The following is a 14,539-nucleotide window of genomic DNA, read 5'->3' on the forward strand; positions in this document are numbered from 1 at the left end:
ACCATTATAAATTTGATATTCTAGGGTGATAACCGGCGAGAGTGCCGTAAAAAGAAAAGATTGTTGTTTTTGTTGCTAGCTGTAGGGTTCGAGATTCAGAGTGTCCTTTTTCGTTGCAGTGGTTGGTTGGGTTTCCGTGGCGGTTTGGTCAGTTGTATTCCGTTTCCGAGGGAAGTCAAGTTTCATTGCGGGGTCAGGAGTAGTTCCGATGGGGTTGGAGTTTGTTTAGTGTGTCCTTAGAGATGTCCGGGTGCATTGCTGGGTCTTCAGATTTTGTCGTATAGTCGACAGTCCTTGAGGAAATTTATTAGCAGCTGCTCGCTAACTCTATCGTTCTGCAGAGCAGTTGCTGCGTTGGTGATTTGGTACGTGATTCTTGGCTCGTGGTACAGTGGGCAGGAGTTGAGGATGTGCTGGATTGTGATTCTGCAGTTACAGGTCGTGCAGTGCGTGTGGAAATCACCGGGTCCAAAATTGTGTGTGACCTTTGTGTGGCCGGTGCGCATTCTTGACAGCACGACCTGTTCCCGCCGGTTTGGCAGATCCTCACCAGGAAGGATGGAATTTTTGGCCATTCTGCAGATGTTACGCTGCCTTTGCCACTCACCTGCCCATGTTGCGGTGACTTGCTGTTTGGTCCATAACTTTGCGTCGGCGGCGGGTATGCAGCGGACCAGGAAGGGGCTGTATCTCCCGGTGTTCGCTTGGACGTCGGCGCGAATGAAAACATAGGTAAGACCGTGTTCTGACGAGAAAAGCCTCGTGTCAATTTGAGGTTGTGTTTTCGGGAAAGTAAAGTGCTGTTTTCTTTTGTCTTTCTAGGGAGATGCTTCGGATGCCGGAGCCTTACTGAATGGCAGACTGGAAGAAAAGGGGCTAACCTAACAGGTATGATATCTAGAGTGGGGTATTTTAACCGGCGGAAAACGGCCGGTAGTATCTGGTTTGATTTTCATTGTGTTTTTTCAGTATTTCAGGTTGTGACTCGTGTATCTGAGCAGGTCCATCCCATCCACCACGGATGGAAGGAAGGTTCAAGTCATCGCTCGGTGGAGGAGGAACTGGAGGTGATGTTCGCATTCCGCCTGGGACACGGTCCGTGTCTGTCTTGGAGTCAGTCCCATCATCCAAAGCCGCCTCTGCATTAGCCGTCGTCGACCACTGACAGGAAGGGGTGTGTTGATCAGATAGCCTGTTGACGGGTGATACGGTCCGTATCGGAATGGAAGGTCCAATTGGAGATGCTGCGAGATGTTGCCATGGTTCCGGAGGATCGGCCCTGTTCGATCCTATATGGAGGCTGGACCTTAGTCGGCTAAGACCGACGGTGCCCAAGTTCCCCTCGGCGATGCGACGGCAGACGATGCAAAATTCCGCTGGTCGCCTTCGGGTGTAGTCGCATCGGTCCACCGGGGGGGCCTTTCATCAATTTACATTGGTTTGGGCATTGGGCATCGGCAGCCGACAGGGCCGAAGAAAGTTTCTGTTCGGTTTATTCCCGGACAGGGTGAGAGGTTGTAAGTATTGTTCCAATCAGTTACTTTTAACGATCAAAAATTCATCTGTTTTATCTTTTTTAGGTTTTTTTTTTTTTTTTTTTTTTTTTTTAATCTTTATTTCTGTGTTTTTTTAATCTACAGATTAAGTTCAACACCAAAAGAAAGGGGCTGAAGAGACCCTTTGCGGGCCAACCTTGGGTCCCGCCCATAGCGGTGCAGCAAGACTAAATTATGGAGAGGGTCGGCCGGAGGGCCGCCCTGCGTGCCAACCAAGGGCATCGCCATTTGACTTAGAACTAAACACTTGACTAAAATCTAAACACTTTAAAATGGGAAGTTAAATAATAATAATAAAGGAGTTCTGAAAATTAAAAGTACGATGATGACACTACACAAAACGAGTTAAAAACGGGGGGTTCCGAAGCGGATGGGGACTTTATTCCCGGTGTAGGTACTTCGGCGGTTGGTGTCCTCCTGTGCTCTCCGATAAAGTTGGCGTTTGCTCTGCGCTCCTGCAAAACCCTGTAGTCCAAGAGTTTCTTCTGGGGATCCTGCTATAGTTTGGCAGTCTCAGGATGTCCTGTTGTGGTTTTGCGATGCGCTGTTCTCCGGTGGTGATTTAGCTTCCGGGTGCCTGAAGTAAGTGGTGAGGCCCTAATCCAGAAACCTCCTCGTCAAAATTTGCCATTCTTGAACAGAAAACCTTTTGATTTTCGACCTTTTTACGTTAAAAGGTTCAGAACGCCACCTGGTGGTTGAGGCGATATTCGGAATCCGAAAAATTCGGAGGGAGCCTGAAAAATGCTCGATGATTTTTTATCAAGATCCTTCGGTGAAGGAAAAGAAAAATTCGATTGCGGGTTGGCATATGGTTTGACGAGGTATGGCTGTGGAGGTGGAAGGTCGATGCCCCCCCAGCCGAATCGGAATGGCGATCGCTGGGGGGGGGGTGGGACTTACATTTAGGAAATGCCCGTTCGCCTGATGTGGAGGGCCTCAAAACCGACGCATGACGTTATGGAACTGTCAGACCGACCCCGGCACCTGGTAAAGACCGAGGACGAAGAAACAAAGTGTAGAGCCCTGGATCGTCGGGGCGCCGGTAGACCGGACGCCAAGACCCAACCGGAACGACCGAATCGACCTCGGCATCCAGTGGACGAAGAAAGTAAGAAGAGCCTGTCAAGATCTCTTGGTAGTCGGGGCCCCCCCAGTGCGGACGTCTTTCCCACACCGGAACTGGGGAACAACCTCCGGCACCATCGGATAGACGGAAGAGGGACGCATTATCCCCCTGCAAGCTTGTCAAGCGCAAAGTACCAAGCCGCTGTTTCTCCGGTGGACCTCGAGGGATGCAAGCGAAAAGCAGATGGCGTTCTCGGGTCGCGAGTTTTTCCCCCGACGGACGACGTGGGATGCAAGCTGCAAGGCATCGAACAAGCGCAAAGCAGAAATTTTCAATTCAACACGAATCTCTCCCTCTCACCAAGGCCGCGCTCCGGGCAACCCGGGGACCTCCACCCGGGCCATAAGTCCCAACAGTGTCAGCGTCCTGGGCTCCCCGGGCACTCCAACCCGGGCAATAAGTCCCACATCCACCGTTCTTCTCCCACTTCTGGCGGCTCTAGCGACGCAGGCCCATCCCGGTCGCGCATCGCAACGCCCAGTGGTTCCAGTTCCACCTCGTCGTCATCCTCCGACGCATCGAGCTCCGGGTCAGTCAGTGGATCTCCTTCCTCCATTGGCTCTGGCCTGCCCAGGATACCTCCAAGAACAGCTTCAGGTACGGTAAGAAACCCTCCCTCTTCTCTATCGTCTCCTTTCCCAACTCCGGCCCTCCCGCTGGAAGTAAAATTCTGCCTACAATGGAACATCAACGGGTATTGGAACAACCTTCCAAACCTTGAGCTGCTGGTGCACCACAGCTTACCCTGGACCATTGCTCTCCAAGAGGTTAACCGAGTTTCCAACGCCCTCATGGATCGAACCCTCGGAGGCAAGTACCGTTGGACCAGCAAGGTTGGGAACAACTTCAGGCATTCCGTAGCCATCGGGGTACTGGTGGATATCCCCTTTGATGTCCTCGATATCGACGAGGATCTGCCGGTTGTCGGTGTCCGGCTGCACGGAAATATGCCCATTACCATCATCAATGTTTACATCCCTTGCGGCGCCTTCCCCGCCGTCAAAAGAAAGGTAAGCTCCCTGATTGAAAACGCTACTCCCCCACTGCTTCTCCTCGGGGACATGAACGCCCACCATCCCATGTGGGGAGGGTCAAGGGCCGACCCTCGCGGCTCCGCACTAGCCGAAGCGTTTCAGGAAGGCGATCTCGTCACCCTCAATGACGGGGCTCCCACCTTTTTCAACGGGCACGTTGCCACTTCCATTGATGTTTCCGCGGTAAGTAGGTCCATTCTGCCACGCTTCTCCTGGAAAGCTGGCACTGATCTGTACGGTAGCAACCACTACCCGGTGCAGATCTCCACCAACGCTCCCCCTCCTGTGAACATCAAGCGACGCCGCTGGAAATACGACGAAGCGGACTGGGAGGAGTACGAGGCGCGCCATGTCGACTGCCTGCGTGAACCAACCTCCCTCGTCCTTCTCCGATTTTACCAGCATGATCCTCGATGCTGCCCAGCAAACCATTCCCCGGTCCAGCGGCTATCCCGGCCGTCGCGCACTCAGATGGTGGTCCGAGGAAACTCGGCGCGCGGTCAAAGCCAGACGCAAAGCTTTGCGGGCTCTGAGGAAGCTCAGCCCCAACCACCCTCTCAGGCCAGACGCCCTGGACTGTTACAAGGAGAAGCATCGACAGTGCAAAATCATTATCAGGGAGGCGAAATCCAAGCAGTGGGAAGACTTTGTCGACAGCATCAACCCCTCCCAATCAATCGCCGATCTGTGGAGACGGGTAAATGCCATAAGTGGTAAGTCGAGGGCGACGCCCATCCACCTCGACCAAGGCAACCAAACGATTTCAGAACCCGCACAAGTTGCCAACACCCTCGGGGAATACTTCGCCTCCCTGGTAGCAACAGCTCAGTACCCAGCTGACTTCCGAAGCACTATTTCCGCTCGAAACTTGACTCTCAGCGCCATCTTTATTCCCGCGGACCCCCCCAACTGCCTGTTGAACCTACCCTTCTCAGCAGGTGAGTTGGCCCATGCACTCTCCAAGTGCAATGGGAACTCATCCGGCCCGGATGAGTTGGGGTATCCCATGCTGAAACGGCTTCCTCCAGACGCCAAAACCCATCTTCTCAAACTCGTCAACGACACTTGGGAGAACCGCACTTTCCCAGACGAGTGGAGGAAAAGCCACGTGATCCCCATCCCAAAAACCACACCACGGGTCGGGATCCCTCCAAGTTTCGTCCGATCTCCCTCACCTCCTGCGCGTGTAAGACCATGGAGAGAATGGTCAACCGCCGGCTCCGTGAAAAACTGGAAGCAGATGGAAGATTTGGCTTCCAACAGCACGCCTTTCGCCCAGGGTATGGCACCAGCACATACTTTGCCAACCTGGGCAGTGTGCTACAGAGCGCGTACAATGAAGGCAAGCATGTTGACCTGGTCTCGCTGGACATTGCCAAAGCCTTCAGCAGGACCTGGACACCCCTGGTCCTCAACAAACTACTAGAATGGGGCATCACCGGCAACATGCTTGCCTTTATCAAAAATTTCTTGACCGGTAGGACCTTCACGGTCCTCATCGGCGGCTCTGCATCCGGAGAATATGCCGAGGAAACTGGGGTCCCCCAAGGGTCGGTTCTTGCGGTCACCCTTTTCCTGATCGCAATGAACGGGGTCTTCGGCATATTACCGGCCAACGTCCACCTATTCGTCTACGCTGATGACATCCTTCTAGTTGTCGTAGGCGGAACCCCCGGACGAACCAGAATCAAAGCGCAGGCGGCTGTTAGCGCAATCCACCGATGGGCCACCTCCGTTGGTTTCACCATGAACGCGGGCAAGTGCATCCGAGGCCACGTTTGCCATGGCCGCCATCAAATTGGAGGCCCGCCCATTAAGCTTGGCCACGACCCCATTCCCAACCGGAAAATCGTTCGTGTTCTTGGTGTCGATATCGACCGACGGCTCACCTTCCTACCACACTTCCGGGCCGTGAAGGTGGCCTGCAAACCGCGAATCAGCCTTATGAAAACTCTGGCCACTAAACATCGTACGAACAACCGGCACACCAGGCTAAACATAGGCCAAGCCACCATCGATAGTCGCCTGCTGTATGGTCTAGAGTTGACCGCGGCTGCAAGAAGGGACCTCATCAGCGTGCTTTCCCCAGTTTTTAATAACTACGTCCGACTAGCTTCCGGTCTCCTTCCCTCCACGCCAGCAGAAGCAGCTTGTGTCGAAGCCGGGATCTTCCCTTTCCGGCAGCGTGTCCTCACGGCCATCTGCTGCAAGGCAGCCTCCTACGCTGCGGTCACATCAGGCGATTACGGGATCCCTCTCCTCGACGAGGCTGACCGGATCCTCAGAAGCGTGGCCGGCACAGGTCTCCCCCCAGTGGCGCGGGTCCACTGGCACGGAGCAAGAAGCTGGTCGATGCCTCCCGTTAAAATTGAAGGCTCCATCGCCGCGCGCTTCCGAAGAGGCGACAACTCCGAGGATCTAAGAAGGTCGGTCATCGAGCTGGTGGCCACTCGCTTTCGGAACCATACGGTACGGTACACCGATGGCTCCGTATCTAACAGGGGGGTAGGTTTCGGTGTTTCCGGTACCAACCTAGCCAGGTCCGAGCGCCTACCGCCTCAATGCAGCGTCTTCTCCGCCGAAGCTGCAGCCATATTCGTCGCTGCCACCCTTCCAGCAAACAGGCCAATCGCTATCCTTACGGACTCAGCCAGCGTGGTGGCTGCCCTCCAAAGCCACACCCCAAAGCACCCGTGGATCCAAGGGATCCTTACTGGTATGGCACCCGATACCATTTTCGCCTGGATTCCCGGCCATTGTGGCATCAGAGGGAACGTAGAAGCCGATGCCTTAGCAAGCGTTGGGCACGAAGGTCTTCCCTACACCCGCTCCGTCCCGCTGGCCGACGTTAAAAGTGGACAAAAAGTGTCGTCGGCCAGGACTGGGCACGGACTTGGAACAACTACCACATGCCTTCTTTGAGGAAGATTAAAGGCTCTACTGGTCCATGGAGGGAACTGACTTCCCAGAAAGAGCAGGTGATCATGTCGAGGTTACGGACCGGACATTCAAGGGTCTCCCACAACTTTGGTGGTGGCCCTTTCCGACCTCAATGTGACCTTTGCGGAGTCAGGAACAGCGTGGAGCATTTCATTTGTCGATGCCCTAAATTCGAATTTCCCAGGGAACTTTACGGGATCCCAGGCAGCATCAGGGAAGCTCTAGGCGAAGATGAAGCCAGAACGGCAGCTCTCTTCTGCTTCTTGAAGGATGCTGGGCTTTATCATCAATTATAGGACCCCCGAACACCTTCTTTCGGGAACAGGGTCCTCTGTCGAGGCGAACGGGCTTTCCTCGGATTTAAGTCCCACCCCCTAAGTGAACCACACACCGTTCAGCTTAGGGGGCTTCAGTCTCATCTTCTAGTTTTCAGCCTTCCTTCTACACGACATTCTGCCATGTTCTCGAAACCTTCTCCACCTTTTCATCAAGGTTTTCAAGAAAACACACTTTCGAGCTAAATGGCTCCTCCGATAAATTCGGGCTCTGAAATTGCCAGTTACCGAAACACCTGGCATTCGAACCTTTCTAAGAAAGGACTGAATGATCCGACAGGATCCGTTAAGGCAGAAAAGGCTGAAAAGTACGAACTGAAGATAGACAGAATTTGAACATAGCCCTCATCCTTCAACAAACACCGGAGAACAGCGCACCAAAACTCTCAAGACTATGGAACGTCATCAGGAAACCGAACTGCGATGCGGACAGAAACGTGGCTCATGCTCCAGGAGGAGCAGCACGTCAACTTACCCGGATGTCCCACTAGATGGATTCCCAGCTACCCCCGTGATTATCTGTGAAAATGTCATCATCTTTTTACTCTTTGTGTCTTTTATCTCGTTTATTTTATCCGTTTTACAATAATTTTGATTTTTAATGTGTTAGATTAAGCAAAATAGTAATAAGTACATCAACGGGCGAGCCCTAGGTTGGCACGCAAGGGGGGCCCCTCCGGCCCACCCTTCCCTCTTTTCATCAGACACAAATAGGCATCGTGGCGGTACCCTTGGTTGGACCGCGAAGGGGGCTCCTCAAGCCCCTTTCCATCCGGTGTTGAACTTAATCTAGAATTAAAAAAACACCTAAATAAAGAATTTAAAAAAAAAAAAAAATAAAAATCTTTCAAGCGGTGTCCCAGCCATGCAGCGGATCCATGCTGATCGTGTCCGACTCGGCTAGCGCCCTCTCCGCCCTGCCCTCCGCAGCAAATCGCCATCCATTCATCCAGGCCATCCAGGAGAACATCGATGAAAGGACCACCCTGATGTGGGTCCCTGGCCACGCTGGCATCGCTGGCAACGAAAGCGCCGACATCTTGGCCAACATCGGCAGAGCCAGTCCACTGATTACCCGCAGCGTCCCGGCCGACGATGCGAAGCGCTGGATTAAACAGCAGGTGAGCAATGCCTGGGCTAACGAGTGGCACAAGGAGCGGAACCTATGCAGAATGGTTAAGGGCTCCACCCTTCCCGGAACAGACCTGCCCAACCGCCGTGAGCAGATGGTGCTGTCCCGACTGCGTACGGGGCACACCAATCTAACGCATAACCTGGGCTCTGGGGATTTCCACCATCGCTGCACCACCTGCCAATGTAGAAACACCATCAGTCACATCATCAACAACTGCCCTGAATACGAAGGAGCACGGCAAGCCAACAACATCGGCAACGCGGTCGAGGCACTCAACAACAATCCCATCAACGAACGACTGCTTATCAACTTTTTAAAGGATAGCAAACTATACTACCGGATTTGACAACACCCCCCCAAATGATACTGACCCCAGCAAACCAACCCTGACAACTCTATGGAATACGGAACACAAACTACCACGCCAGATCACCACCGGAAAAACGCTATGCACTACGGACATGACATGGACAATGCACCAACCTCGTTGGAAACCGAAATCTAGAATAACCAATTATTACGGCTCCCCTCAGGACCAACATTATTTTTTGCCACGGCACCCTTCCGGGCCGAAATCGATCCTAGGTTATCAAATTTTTATGTAAAACACTATGTATTATACTCTCTTTTTCTCGCCGGAGACGAGCCAGCCTCGGGCTGAAAGTCTCCTTAATAAAGACACAAAAAAAAAAAAAAAAAAAAAAGGCACAACGTACGCCCTGAAGGTGAGAAACATGCGTCAGGTCAAAGCCTTGCTCTCGATGACCGCACTAATCGATGGAACTCCAGTCACCGTTACCGAACATCCGAACCTTAACACCACCAGATGCGTTGTAAGCTGTCGTGACGTCATTACCATGTCCGATGCCGAGCTTCTCGAGGAGCTGAAAGACCAAGGAGTAAGGGAGGTTAGACGCATCACTCGCAAAAACGGAGAAGGAAGAGAGAATACGCCGACGATGATTATTACCGTCAGTGGAACAACGATGCCGAGTTTCATCGATTTCGGTTACATCCGGTGTCGAACTCGGCCATATTATCCGTCGCCCATGCAGTGCTTTACCTGCTGGGCCTTCGGTCACACCGCAAAGCGCTGCCAGGCCAAATCCCCCGTCTGCGGCAAATGCTCGGGCAATCACGATATTGCAGAGGACAGAAGTTGCTCTAACAACAAATTTTGCTCCCGCTGTCAGTCCGATGATCATGCGCTGTCGGAGCGCTCATGCCCGGCCTACAAAAGAGAAAACGAGATTCAAAGAATTAAAGTCGACCTTGGATTGTCTTACCCTGCCGCCAGGAGAGCTTACGACTCGAGAAACAGTAACAACGCTTATGCTAACATCCTCCCCCGCAACGACAACAACAACGAAGACAACATAAGGCAGATCATGGCACAAAAAGACGCGGAAATAGCTGAGCTCCGTGCGGCACTTTCTTCCCGTGCCCAACCAACCACCCCCAAGGATGACACGACCATCGCAGATCTCAGAACAATAATAGCCCAACAAGCAGAACAAATATCCCAGCTAACCACACAGTTGAATAGCTTCCTCAGAACCGTGATGCCAGCCAATTACATCACCCCCCCCTCAGCAGAAACTCCCCCTACACAAAAAGCCACCCGAAAAACCACCATCGAAAGCATCCCCGAAACCGACCCGTTCGAAGGCATCTTCACCGACTCTAACGATTCGGTGAACATCAGTGACACGGAAGTCACGCCTACACCAGCTACTCAAATGGAAACAACAAGATGATCGGCAGTTTAGCTCGAACACGCAAACGTGACGGTCGTTTTGATACCAACGGGTGCTTCTAGAGCTATTTTTCCGGTGAAAACCTTAAGCGATTTTTCCGACATTTGGTGGACTGGATTCTGTTAGTGCGTTTTAGAACCACACCAATTCGCGAGCCGATCCGACTACGGAGTCCGGAGATACGGTGGTGTCGTTTTTCCCTTGGCCATTCAGGCCGGTTCTTCCCCTCACAGAGAGGTGGAATTGAACCGTGGCTGGACCCTCCCCGTGCGGTGGGGAGGTCCCAGGACAATCTCGTGTGCGCGAAGCGGAACGTGAAGAAGGGCTGGACAGTTCGTCCCGTCCAGCTAGTGTGAACACAAGGCGGTAAAAAAAGGGGTGAAGTTCGGGTGTTTTAGCCTTTTCACCATTAAGTGCGAATGCACCGAAAGTTTTGATTTTCGGTTCAATTTAACTGCTTTTAAGGTGCACTCCCGGCGGGAAGGCACAGAAACGAACTCGCGTGAACTTGCGTCGTGTTGTTGTGCTATTTTTCTGCCCAGTGACGCGTTTCGTAGCCACTCGGCCGGGACCAAGCAGTGGAGGCGCACGGTGGTCCACCTCGTGTGGTCAGGTGGAGACGCACGGTGGTGGAGACGCACGGTGGTGATTTCGGGAGTGAGTGTGAAGGGTGAAAACCACCCCCCATCGGCGCGGTGGAGACGCTTAGTCGATAGTGTGATACACTAGTGACTTGCGCGAAGGGAGTGTTACGAACCAAGGGTGGTCGCCATAGTGACTTGAGCGGTGGTAGTGAGACGAACATTTCTACTGGAGGCGTGGTGACTTCAACGATAGAAGTGAGGCTAACGTTTTTCAAAAGACCGGCGAACACACACGGTAGTGAGACTTACTTCTAACCGAACAAACCGCGAGTGTTTTTCTCGATTTTTTTCACGAAACGAATCCCGCCCGTGCCGGTTGGCGGTGCGCGCGCGGGACCTCGGAGATGGCCACGAGCCTCTCCTTCGGCCTAGGGGACCCAGGGGGCCCCAATAATGGCACAGTAAACAACCGCCAAGACGGCCAGTTTACCGGTCGTAGGCTACCATCTTGGTTGGACCCGATGGACACATCCGGCCCACTACAAAACCTTCGGTTGCAAGGAGTAAACAAGCCACTGCCAGCGAACCCGTTCCTAATCCGCCGCTCCGTCGAGGCCTTCCTCGGAGGAACCATCGATGGCGCATCGAAGGAGAACCGTGGCGCCTCTTACGTCCTGAAAGTGCGCAGCAAGGCTCAATTTGATCGGCTACTACAAATGAGCAAACTCAGTGACGAGACCCCGGTATCCGTAATCGAGCACCCGCACCTGAACACCGTCCGATGCGTCGTCTCATGCATCGACGCAATCGATCTCCCGGACGAATACATCCTGCGTGAACTCCAAGACCAGGGCGTCAAGGAGATTCACAGGATTAAACGGCGAAACCCCGAAGGTAAGTTGGAGAACACTCCAACGATTGTGCTTACCATTACAGGCACAGTGATCCCCCAGCACGTCCATTTCGGATGGACCCGATGCCCGACACGGAATTATTATCCGAATCCGATGCGGTGCTATCAGTGCTGGGACTTTGGGCACACGGCAAAGAGGTGCCCCAGCGTGGAGCAAATCTGTGGCAACTGCTCTAAGCACCATCCGATAGATGCAGCCATGGCTACTGACGACGACGCAAGACCCAACCGTCCACCATGCAAGGAACAGCAGTTTTGCAAATTCTGCAAGAACAGCTCACACCCTACGTCGAGCCGGAAATGCCCAGTTTACCTCAAGGAGGTCGAGGTAAATCGCTTGAAGGTCGACCAAGGCATACCGTACCCGCAAGCCCGCAGGGAGATCGAACTGCGTTGCGCTTCCGGCCAAACGGGATCATTTGCCAAGGTCACAGGCCCCAGCACAACCAGTCAAAGCAAGGACCAGGAGATCGCAGACCTGCGGAAAATGGTCAAGGACCTGCAAGCTGCCAAGAACAACCAGACATCGGCAGTTGGCAACCGCATGGAGGCCATCAAACAAAATGGCACGATTGAAGATCTGATTCGCAAAGTGTCGGAGCTGACTCAAACCATTGGTAAGTTGCAAGCTAACCTCGATGTGAAGGACAAGGTCATCGAGAAGCTGCGCACCATGGTCCAAAACAGCGACGGCAAGGACACCAGAAAGGCCAAGCAAACCAGCAAAACAAGCTCAAGCAAGGCGAACGTGACAACCACTCCAAACATTTACGATATCTTCAGTGACAGCGAAGAAATGGAAGTCGCACCAACACAAACTCCCAAGCGCGATCGTATTCCGAGAGACTCCAGTGAGAGCGGTAACTCCTCAACCAGAGCTCCACGGACGAAGCGTGTGACAAGTAGATTAGCTAAGTAAGTAGTTTAATAGGCTCTGTTTGCCTCTATTGGATCCTAAAAGTTCTTCGCCTACCCCAACCCCCCCCCACCCTTTTCAATCCCTACTTTAATATAAAAACCTCCCACAATGATGTGCAAGCCGAGCCTCCCAGACGAGTACCAGTTACTCAAACTACACCAACTACTACCCTACCACCACACGACTACAACACGACCAACAGCCAAGCCATACGAAACAGCCAAAAAGCAGATGAGCATCCGAGTAGTCGGGGCCCCACCAGTGCGGACGTTACACCCCAACCGGAACTGGTGGACAGCCCCCGGCGCTCGGAAGCTGACCCTGCCAGCCAGGATAAGTCAAGATCGCCGAGGGACACCGAGGGAAGCAAGAGAATAGCTGATGGTGTACTTGGGCCGCAATTCTTTGCCCCAACGGACAACGTGGGATACAAGCACAAGACCTGCCAAGCGCAAAGCCCGAATCCGAGTCAAGAGCAAAGCCCAAGCGCCGCACCCGCGGACGAAAACCAAGCATTCCCTCCATTAGAAGCTGGCATAACCGCCGACCGCTACGATGTACTTCACAGGAAAAGGTACGGCCTCAACGCCGTTATCCTGCCTGGTCCTTCTTCACACGTGAGTACTGCCACCTCAACCACAGTTGACCGCGGCGAGGGACCTGCCTCCGGAAGAGCTCTGGGGGGGAGCACACCTCCGCCACAATCCTGGTCCAACACCACTTTTTTCCCGTCGCCTCCCCCATCTCTGCCGGTTGTGGGTTCCGGACCCTCAACCTCGTCCACAACACTAGCCCTCCAGTGGAACATAAACGGGTTCCACAATAACCTGTGTGACCTGGAGGTGCTAGTCTCAAACACGGAGCCGATAGCCATAGCGCTTCAAGAAGTCCATCGAGTCACGCCTGTAGCCATGGACCGTACCCTTGGCGGGCGCTACAAGTGGTTCGCCAAGATAAAGCAGAATGTCTACCAATCCGCCGCGGTTGGTGTTCTGCAGGACATCCCAGCAAGCGAAATATCCGTCGTCGCCGATTTCCCAGCCGTAGCCGTGAGAATCGAGTGGCCGTTCCCGATAACGGTCGTCTCGGTGTACATTCCCAGTAGCAAGATACCTAACCTGAGGAACAAACTGGTGAGTATCCTGGATAAGCTACCGTCTCCTGCAATCATACTGGGTGATGTAAACGGCCACCATCGATCCTGGGGCAGTAATCGAAACAACGCCAGAGGAAACACCATCTTTAACGCCGCCGCCGACGCCAATTTCACGGTCCTTAACGACGGCTCTCCTACCTTCCGCCGAGGGTCAACGGAGACAGCCATCGACGTTTCCATGGCCTCGAGTGACATTGTGCGGAGACTTCTCTGGTCCACCGATGGGGACCCTAGAGGAAGTGACCACACGCCGATCCTCCTGGCTCTCGACACTGCACCCACAAACATCAGCTACCGGCCGCGGTGGCAATACGGAGTGGCAGACTGGGGCAGTTTTCAGCGGGAGATCGAACGCGAGCTGTCCCAACTGCCACCTCCATCGATCTCCGAAATGTCAGAAATCATCTTGCGCGCAGCCGAACAGACCATCCCGAAGACCAGCCCCAACCCGGGTCGAAAAGCAGTCCACTGGTGGAGCGACGGTACAAAGGCGGCTGTCAAAGCCCGCCGCAAGACACTTCGAGCCCTCAAGAAAGCGAAGGAACGCCTCCCAGCCAACCATCCGCGGATCGAGGAACTCCGAGTCAGCTACCAGGCCGCAAGGAATGACTGCCGTCAAACCTTGCGCGAGGCCAAAGAAAAGTCCTGGGCTGACTTCCTCGACGGAATAAATCCGGATCAATCGGCAACGGAGCTTTGGAGGCGAATAAATTGCTTCCAGGGCAAAAGACGTGGAAAAGGCATCACTCTCTCCATCAATGGAGTCACCGAGCGAGACCCAACGGTGATTGCTGACGCGCTTGCTGACCACTTCCAGCAACAGTCTTCCTACGACAGCTACCCGGAAGCCTTTCGAAAGAAAAATCGAGCACCCGCTTCGGAGATCGCCGCTTTCCAAATTCCACCGGATGACGGAAACCCTTCAACCGCCCCTTTACGATGGCCGAGCTGAATTTCGCGCTCGAAAAGGGAAAAGGTAAGTCTGCAGGCCCGGACTCCACCGGGTACCCTATGTTTAAAAACCTCCCCCCGAGTGGAAAATCAGCCTTCCTGGAGGCGATAAATAAGGAATGGTCGGACG

At 53.6% G+C, this 14,539-nt stretch overlaps 2 protein-coding genes and 1 long non-coding RNA gene across 3 annotated transcripts; all 3 read left to right on the forward strand.

The window, feature by feature from the left end:
- Positions 1-252: 252 nt before the first annotated feature.
- LOC134207985 (uncharacterized) lies at positions 253-1,574 on the forward strand. The gene is made up of 3 exons (XR_009978452.1): positions 253-732; positions 823-888; positions 970-1,574. It is a non-coding gene; the product is annotated as an uncharacterized LOC134207985 (long non-coding RNA).
- Positions 1,575-2,468: 894 nt separating this feature from the next.
- LOC134219343 (uncharacterized) lies at positions 2,469-6,641 on the forward strand. Its single transcript, XM_062698066.1, has 3 exons — positions 2,469-4,054; positions 4,122-4,718; positions 4,808-6,641. Exons 1-3 carry the CDS (start codon positions 2,469-2,471, stop codon positions 6,639-6,641), a joined length of 4,017 nt encoding a protein of 1,338 aa, XP_062554050.1.
- Positions 6,642-7,872: 1,231 nt separating this feature from the next.
- Positions 7,873-8,475, forward strand: LOC134219354 (uncharacterized). The gene has a single exon (XM_062698077.1). It carries the CDS (start codon positions 7,873-7,875, stop codon positions 8,473-8,475), a length of 603 nt encoding a protein of 200 aa, XP_062554061.1.
- The last annotated feature ends 6,064 nt before the right edge of the window (positions 8,476-14,539 follow it).

The sequence above is a fragment of the Armigeres subalbatus genome, chromosome 1 (genome assembly GCF_024139115.2).
Source record: "Armigeres subalbatus isolate Guangzhou_Male chromosome 1, GZ_Asu_2, whole genome shotgun sequence".
Lineage (NCBI taxonomy): Eukaryota > Metazoa > Arthropoda > Insecta > Diptera > Culicidae > Armigeres > Armigeres subalbatus.

Bases quoted from the DNA above. Each gene is read 5' to 3' on its own strand.
- LOC134219354 (XM_062698077.1), top strand. From the start codon at position 7,873: ATGCTGATCGTGTCCGACTCGGCTAGCGCCCTCTCCGCCCTGCCCTCC.
- LOC134219343 (XM_062698066.1), top strand. From the start codon at position 2,469: ATGCCCGTTCGCCTGATGTGGAGGGCCTCAAAACCGACGCATGACGTT. The intron at 4,055-4,121 runs GTACGAGGCGCG...CGATTTTACCAG, and splicing joins GACGAAGCGGACTGGGAGGA to CATGATCCTCGATGCTGCCC. The intron at 4,719-4,807 runs GTATCCCATGCT...GCACTTTCCCAG, and splicing joins TCCGGCCCGGATGAGTTGGG to ACGAGTGGAGGAAAAGCCAC.